The 9,090-nt window shown below is 44.5% G+C and overlaps 1 protein-coding gene across 2 annotated transcripts in view; it reads right to left on the reverse strand.

Annotated features, from left to right (window-relative positions):
- The window catches only part of LOC130402472 (NACHT, LRR and PYD domains-containing protein 12-like), a 30,864-nt gene continuing 21,774 nt past the window's right edge, over nt 1-9,090 (reverse strand). For both annotated transcript variants that reach the window (XM_056606643.1, XM_056606642.1), the window contains 2 exons: nt 244-417; nt 1-142 (listed from right to left, as the gene is read on the reverse strand). In XM_056606643.1, the coding sequence (XP_056462618.1) occupies nt 16-142; nt 244-417 (301 nt within the window). In that variant the 3' untranslated portion in view covers nt 1-15. The remainder of the gene's footprint in view (nt 143-243; nt 418-9,090) is intronic.

Genomic DNA, 9,090 nt, shown 5'->3' on the forward strand with positions numbered 1-9,090 from the left:
GTGTTTCTAATAAAGTTAAATACGTTTAGGATGTAGGCTGCCTGCTATAACAGCAGAATGGTGGTCGGGATGATTCAGACTAAACAGACACTTACACTTCTTTAGACCAGGTTTCAGCCTCCACACTCCACCGTGCTCCAAACTGAGGGAGACAAAGAGAGAGCAGCGTGCGGTCTTTAGAAACAGAAGGATTCACATTCATCAGAGACCTTGTCCCTGAGTGGGGAGCTGTCCTCTCCATACCTGAGAGTGTCCAGTCTCCAGCGTGGATCCTCCAGTCCAGCAGAGAGCAGCGCAGCTCCAGAGTCTCCTGGGTGATTGTAGCTCAGGTACAGCTCTCTCAGATGGGAGGGGTTGGAGCTCAGAGCTGAGGCCAGAGAAGCACAGCCTTCCTGTGTGACCAGGCAGCCAGACAAGCTACACACACACACACACACACACACACACACACACACACACACACACACACACACACACACACACACACACACACACACACACACACACACAATGAGAGGTCCTGAGAGGAGACCAGAGTCCTGATTGACAGGCCATCTAGTCATATCAGTAGCTGAAAATGGAACATGCTTGTCCTCCGATCATATGTAAAGGGCGGGACGGACAAAACTGTATAGTAGCTTCCCAATGATATGACAGTTAGCAGAGGAACTCAGGCTGACTAGCTGTTTAGTTGGCTCCCGCACTTTCAGGATACACTTCATCCCTTGTACCGGGTGTTATGCTACGGCAATCAGCTGAAATCTAAATACTGTGATTTCACCATATTCTCAAAATGGTTGAGGAAACCTCTGCCTATACCTCTCAACATGGCACACAGGTAGAAACAGCCCTTGTAAAATGTCCCCATTTCCTACAAATTACAATGAAATAAACTCTTATATTCCACCTCTAGAACCTTCAACTCTTTGCAGGTTGAGTCAAACTGACCAGAGAGTATCCAGTGTACAGTGTGGACTCCCCAGTCCAGCAGAGAGCAGCTTCACTCCTGAATCCTTCAGATCATTGTTACTCAGGTCCAGCTCCGTCAGACGAGAGGAGTTGTTGCTGAGAACTGAGGCCAGAGCTTCACAGCATTCCTCTGACAGCTGACAGCCAATCAGACTTCACACACAATAAACAGAACATGTTAGGGACTTCGGTTAAATGTTTTATTACATTTTAAACCCTGGTCTTTTTGCATTTTTATTAATGATAATGACTGTGATTTTTAAATTATCATGAGGTAGATTTCAAATGCATGAACATATATGAAACAACACTTATCACTAAAGTTCCCAAAAACACAGTTTTAAGAAGTCACTGTTATTTAACGTTACTAAACAACTCCAAAGTCAATATTGAGTACACTAAGAATGCAATTGAACACACGCCTTATCCTATCATTTAAATGTCTCTTGGCATGAAAATCTCACTTCATGAGGTTTTCTAACATTAATATGAGTTTCCCTACCCTACCTACAGTCCCCCAGTGGCTAAAACTTGCGATCGGTGTAAAACAAGCCCTAGGTAACCTGCTTGCCTTTGAAAAAATGGAAAGTGCGCTGATTTGGAATGTGGCCCGATAAGTCGTCATAAGGGGCCAAGCTCCTCCCCTTTCTCTGATCAGAGTATTTGGCCCGCCAATGAGAAAATGAGCTACGACCGTGCGAGCGCCACAGGTGTGTGTGTGTATGTGATTACGCACAGTGTAGTGTTTGGGACCTGACACCAACCCCCTACTATAGATTGGGCTAAACAGGTGAAGCGCCCCTACCCCCAGGTAAGTAGCCCAATAAATGATAAATAAAATAGAAAATGTCTGTGCTTTACCTCTGATGTTCACTCAACATGAAACACAGTTTATATTTCAGAGAAATATTTCAGAAGAAGCTTGCCAATGTTCAATACAGTATACATACATTTGTTCCAATCATCATTAAAGATGAACTGAACTGAAATTATCAACATCGATAACGTGTTAGTTATGACCATTATAAAAAAATGACACTAACAAAAATATTACAAAAAAAATATATAGCTTTTTTAGCAACTAAAGAAAATGCGTCTTTTAGTATTAGAGCGCCGATGACGTCACTGGCATGGTAGGACTAGGTCGTTGCTGCAGACACGCAAACGTCTTCTACACTCCACGGGGGAAAATAGTGATTTTAATATGGCTGGTTAGTTTACAGAGTTTGAGCCTGTGAGGGACATGCCTGTAGTGTCCGACTGCCACCCGGTGGAGAGGGATACATTTCAGGCTCCAGCTCCACCTTTGGATCGTGTGGGTGTGACTGGTGTGCGTGTGGGTGCTGCCGGAGCATGGACACTGCCATTGAATAGGTCTGCTGCCGAGAGGTCCAGGTCAAACTTGAGCATCTAATGGTGGGATTAGGTTGCATAACCATGCATAGGGCATTTCGGATGCTGTGCGGCGAGAGAGGTTTTGGAAGTGGCCATGCTCTCTCTACGGGACGTCCGAGCGGAGACACTGGAGCGCCCCATAAATAGCAACCAAGTAACAAGGCGAAAACAATCATTCCCCCTCCGTTTTCCTTTGATGCGTTTCAGGAATATCTGCGTAAAGACGGACTCATTGGGGAAACGCAACGAGCTGTACAAACGCTGTAGTACCTACTTATTCAAGGCGCTGGTTCTCCACAAAAAAGTGGAGTGCATCAAGCCTGCGCGCATCCAGCCTACGCGCTGTATAAAGACATTCAAGTCGAGGAGGAGATAGTTGTTGTTTAACCTTTTAGATTGAGTACAAGGGAAGTACAGTTAGTAATTCAATTGGCCAAGGGGCTGTATTTAAAGCTATAAAAATATTTAAAAATAAAACCCTGTAACTTTCAACGCAACTCTAACGTTGCTTCAGGCGTCCACACGACTCCTAACACGAACCTGCATAGGTCCGGTTTTATTTGAAACCACCATGGGACCATGGACCTATTAAAGAACGTGGTTTATTATCTGCCTAATAACATGGTTATTAAAGACACAGTTTCACAAAAAAATCGGCTCCGGGTGGACGGGACCTTAAAGACATGCTAGATGCACTTTGGGAGATACACCCGCGGATGAGCATAGATGCGAGGTGGATTCACGAGTGTCACGTTTACTTTAGGTGGATGTTGGAGGTTTACTTTCTGGTGGATGTTGATGGATATTGCACAGATACATCTTACTATGAAACTACTTCTTCGAGTTGAACTCCCTCTGCATCAGCAATCGGCGAACATCAGGGTGAGTAGAAAGGGACATTTGTGGAACCCGCTGTGGTTTAATTAGCAGCTTGGAAACATAGATCTGTGATATCGTCGGAGTAATAGTTTATACACTTTATGGTCCGAGTGCTAGCTTGTGGAGATTGACCTGACAGGGGCTATCGGCGGGTTTGTCAGTTTTAAGGCTGCCAGACATGTATTAAGCGCTGGTTTCCTATTCAAAGGTAGCCTGTGGAAATGTATGATTACCCCAGCTGCCATGGCCCTATATAATTCATTACTGCAGCCAGGGGCAATGCAATAAGATGATCTTCCTGTAGACCTGGTTGTTTGCTTTTCCATAGCTAGTTCAGCGAGCCTCAGAGCCTGACTCATTACCTGCTACAGAGTAGGAGTTCGTTACTATGTTTTAGCTGATTGTTGAAATCCAACATGGCGGCGCCCTGTAACACTTTCACATTACAATTTAATCCCTTTTAGCAAGTTCAGGCATTTTTAGTTATTGTACCAATGAGAAGGCAGACAATACATCTGTTATATCAACTAAACTTCAAATTTCAGTTCAGTTCATCTTTAACATTTCAACCGGGAAAACATGAATCACATTTCCATGCTAACGTTCAAATCATAATCACATCCAATTATATATCTATATTATAACACTTAACAATTGGGCAGGAAAGACACTGTTTCTTCAGTCCTGTACAGTTATTTGTGTGAACCAGCGACACTACTGTGCGTTACATGTGGGCATATGTGCGGAATGCACAGCGGTGCAATGTCCCTTCCAGTGCAGTGCGCGTGTGTGTGCGTGGTCGTGTGCGTGTGTGCGTGTGTGCGGGCGCACCGTTGCTTTGTTCAGTCACAGTTCTGTTCGGACTGCGCACGATGTGTGTGTCTTCTGTTTCAGTGTAAATGGTTAGGTGTGGTGCAGGGATTACCGATATCGCAGCAGAGATCGCACTTCGGGATGTGCAATGGCTGGCAGGCTAAACTTCTCCTGAAACGTCCCCAGCTTTCGGGCAGCTCTGGGCAACCACGTAGGACAGGACTCGTAATAATGACATGGAGAGCCTCTTTCCCCCCATTGCTTCCACTGACGCCCAGACTCACTCCACAACGAAACGCTCAAAACCGCCGCACCACTCCCAGCGACCGAGTTGACGTTAAACCGTACTAGACTTAACTTAGCACTAATAAAACAAAACGGAAAGAATTCTCTCCCGCCCCTTTCCTTTTCCGTGCCCTTCATGCGTCTTAAAGGCGCAGTCTATTTGTACCCGTTACATATGATATAGATATCTATGTATCATATGATATTATTGAGATAGAGAGCTCCAGGACTCCCGCCAGAGCACCCAGAGTGTTCTTGAATATTTACAGAACACGGCCAAAAGCTGTGTGAGCCTCGCCATTGCGATACATCCACTGTAAACAGAGCTCATGGTACCGTGGCCGCAAGCTGCTCAGGGCCACACCCCCACCCTCCTCCTTGACCCGCCTCTCTCCTCCTCATTTGCATAAAAGCTAGAGACATCGATACGGCACATTTTGGGAAAGCTCAATGTGCGACTGGCTCGTAGTGGCTGTAATTCTGCACCACGGCTGAATTCAGGGAACGTCTTCAAATATTGTGTTTTTGGCCCACTAATATCTATATTAAAGCATCCATAAAAAAGCATGCCATGGGGCCTTTAAAAACTCAAAAAATGTGATGGGCACCTTTTACTGTCATGCTAACCAAAATACAAATATGTGGAGTCATTGTTATAAGAATAAGATATTTATGTGTTTGAACTTTACGGATGCAAATATGTTAAGCGTCTTCTGAAATGGAACTTTGAGTAGAACTGACCAGAGAGTTTCCAGTGTACAGTCTGGACTCCCCAGTCCAGCAGAGAGCAGCTTCACTCCTGAATCCTTCAGCCAATTGATACTCAGGTCCAGCTCTCTCAGACTAGAGGAGTTGGAGCTGAGAACTGAGGCCAGAGCTTCACAGCACCTCTCTGACAACCGACAGCCATTCATCCTTTACACACAATAAATAGAACATGTTATTAAATATGATGAAATGTTTCGTTTACGTATAAAAGCCTTCAATACTTATTTTTATGATAAAATAAAGGAAAATTGTGTTCATTTTGTATTGGGTGCATGTTTAAATATTGTAAAGGCGCTCTGTGAATGCTGTGTATGTCATTACAACTGTTATATTTTAGTATTATGTAAATTGAGTTGTGCATTGTAATGTTATGAGTTCACTTACATAAATGATTTGTATGTTATTGTAACTTTTACATACTAGTATTATGTAAATGGTGTTGTGTATTGTAATACATGTCATTAATTAACCTACAGAGATGTTTTGGAGGCTTTGACCACTGGCAGCAGCCTCAGAAGACCTCTCTCTGAGGCTGAGTATTTCTTCAGGTCAAACACGTCCAGCTCCTCTTCTGATGACAGTAAGATGAAGGCCAGAGCTGAACACTGAGCAGGGGAGAGAGATTTTCCAGAGAGTCTTCCTGATGTCAGGGACTGTTGGATCTCCACCACTAGGGAACGGTCGTTAAGCTCATCCAGACACTGGAACAGATTGAGAATTCCCTCTGGAGGGAGATCTTCACTTATCTTCTCCTGGATGTAACTGACGGTTTCCTGATTGGCCAGCGAGCTTCTTCCTCTCTGTCCCAGCAGATCTCGTATGAGAATCTGATTGGTCTCCAGATAGAGGCCCAGGAGGAAGCGGAGGAACAAGTCCAGGTGTCCGTTCTCACTCTGTAAGGCCTTGTCCACTGCACTCCGGCCGAGGAGGTGAAGTAGAGATTTTTTGCTCAAGAGATTCATTTTTCTTTCCTTTTTTCCAGATCCACGAGAGCAGATCCACGCCAGTGTTTATGTATGACTGGAAGACATGAAGGGCTGCCAGAAACTCCTGGAGGCTCAGATGGACAAAGCAGAACACCTTGTCCTGGTAAAGCCAACACTCCTCTTTAAAGATCTGGGTGAACACTCCTGAGTACACTGAGGCCGCTCTGATATCGATGTCACACTCTACCAGGTCTGCCTCGTAGAAGATAAGGTTGCCTTTCTCCAGCTGGTTAAAAGCCAGTTTTCCCAGAGAAAGGATGATCTCCCTGTTCTCTGGCATCCCACAATACTTTCTGTCCCCCTGTATGGTCTGAACCCTCAGGAAGTGGATGTACATCTGAGTCATGGTTTTGGGGGTCCCCTCTCTTGTCTGGGATGTTTTGAAGAAGTCCTCCAGAACTGAAGCAGTGATCCAACAGAAGACTGGGATGTGACACATGATGTGGAGGCTTCGTGATTTCTTGACGTGGGAGATGATTTTGCTGGCCAGCTTCTCGTCTTTGAATCTCTTCCTGAAGTACTCGTCCTTCTGTGAATCGGTGAACCCTCTCACCTCTGTCACCATGCCAACACACTCAGCAGGGATCTGATTGGCTGCAGCAGGGCGTGTGGTTATCCAGATGCGAGCGGAGGGAAGCAGGTCGCCCCTGATGAGGTTGGTCAGCAGCACGTCCACCGAGGTGGACTTTGTGACATCAGTCCAGATCGGGTTGTTCTGGAAGTCCAGAGGAAGTCGACACTCATCCAGTCCATCCAAGATGAAGACAAATTGGAACCAGTCGAATTGGCAGATTCCTGGTTCTATGATCTCAATAAAGTAGTGATGAAGAAGTTCCACCAAGCTAAACTCTTTCCCTTTCAGTAAATTCAGCTCTCTGAAAGTGAAGGGAATTATGATGTGTATGTCCTGGTTGGTTTTGCCTTCGGCCCAGTCCAGAGTGAACTTGTGTGTTAAGACGGTTTTACCAATGCCGGCAACTCCAGTTGTCATCATTGTTCTGATTGGTTGAACTTGTCCAGGTAAGGCTTTAAAGATGTCTTCACATCGGATTGGTGTTTCCTCCTTGGCTGGTTTCCTGGAAGCGGTTTCAATCAGTCTGACTTCGTGTTCCATGCTGAACTCTCCACTACCTCTCTCTGTGATGAAGAGCTCTGTGTAGATGTCATTCAGAGGTGTCGGATCCCCTGCATCAGCGACTCCCTCAGACACACACCTGAACTTCTCCAATAGATGAGAGCAGACTTTTTGTTGCCACTCGGCATCGTCAGTTTCTAAATGAGAAAACAACCATAGATATCCATGAGTGGATTGTAACCTTAATGACGATGTTCATTATTTCTGGTTGTGCATTCTATAGATTCAATATTTCAGGATCAATTTACTATTCCCACAATCATGGTTGGTGTGAGGACAGGAATATTTCAATGATTCTTTCCATGTTTCTTATAACTTGCTTAGTAGTGCTATCGTTGTGTGTCAGTGAACCACCACCCAACCTAGCTGTGTTCTATAATCAGAGATGGGTTAGGTGGTGGTTCTATAGGTGGAGCTAGGCTGGGTGGTGGTATAAACGATTGAAGCACAAATCTGTTTTCCAGTGGTTCTTGTATGCGGCTCAATGTGTGGATTCACATTATACAAAGTTATACAAGTTAGTTATACAAGCTACCACGCTGCCTTGTATTTGTATCAGATTCTCACGTTCTCACCTAAAACAAACAGAACCGTAGTCCAGGTCCAGCGACCAGGGTTTGTCTGGTTGCTTCAAATGAGCACTGACACCACCCCCGGCAGGGGAGAGAGCCCCCTGAATGTAAGAATCAGACTCTCCCTCTCATTACTGCCCTCTTTGGCCACTAAGTGAACTGCAGCCGGCTTGCGCCCCTGACTGCAGAGCACTGGAGTCTGAGCTCCGTGGGCTGGGACAAGAACATAGTAAAGTAATGTCAATTTAAGTAAACATAAAGGCACTAATTAGGGTCGGGATGGTTTAGGAGGTAGAGCGGAAGGTTGCTAGTTCAAGTGTCAAGGTGTCCCTGGGAAAGACGCTCCTGATTAGCTGCCTGTCATCCTGTGTTTGTGCCGACCGCCCAGATGGATCCGGCATTTTCGGTGCCTGAAAACAAACTTTTTTTAAATACAGCCCCTTGGTAAATTTAATTGCTAACTGTACATTAAGAAGTATTTTATGCTCAATCGACAAGGTTTAAACCCTGCTTTTTCCTCCTCGACTTTATGTTTGGCTGTGTTATGTCCACCACACCAGTCTGTTTGCTCATCTTTTCAATCAAAGTTTAAAATGGGGTATATGCCCACAGGTTTGGAAGGAAGTCAAGATTATACCATTACCTAAAAATGCAAAAAACAAGCTCACTGGTGCTTACAAGCATTTTGCGAGTTCTGGCAAAAATCATGGAGAAAATTGTCTTTAATCAAATACAGTGTTACTTTTCTGAAAATGGTTTGAATACAGACCTGCAGCATGCGTACAAAAAACCGACTCAGAAAACCGACGATTGCTTAATTGATATTGACAACAAAAAACTGTTGGGATATGTATTGATAGATTTCAGTGTGGCATTTGATGTTGTTGATCACAGACTATTGCTAGAAAAACTTCCTTGCTACGGTTTATCATCCTTGGCGGTGACCTGGATAGAGAGCTTTTTATCCAGAAGATCACAGAGAGTTTTTTTTATTGGTAGTATTTCTAATTCTAAACAAGTACAGTCTGGAATACCACAAGGGAGCTGCCTTGGGCCGCTACTGTTCACAATCTTTACAAATGACTTACCACTGGTCTTGAACAGGGCCAATGTGTCCATGTATGCTGACAACATAACATGGTAACCCTTCCTTTTACAGTCCCCTAATTACTAGGTATTTACCCGGTACATACATGGTAAATTATAGTGTATTACTGGGTAATTACCACTGGTAATAAGAAGGTAAATACAGAGGTAGTTACCCGGTAAATACATGGTAAATCATAGT

The sequence above is a fragment of the Gadus chalcogrammus genome, chromosome 13 (assembly GCF_026213295.1).
Source record: "Gadus chalcogrammus isolate NIFS_2021 chromosome 13, NIFS_Gcha_1.0, whole genome shotgun sequence".
In the NCBI taxonomy this organism is placed as follows: Eukaryota; Metazoa; Chordata; class Actinopteri; order Gadiformes; family Gadidae; genus Gadus; species Gadus chalcogrammus.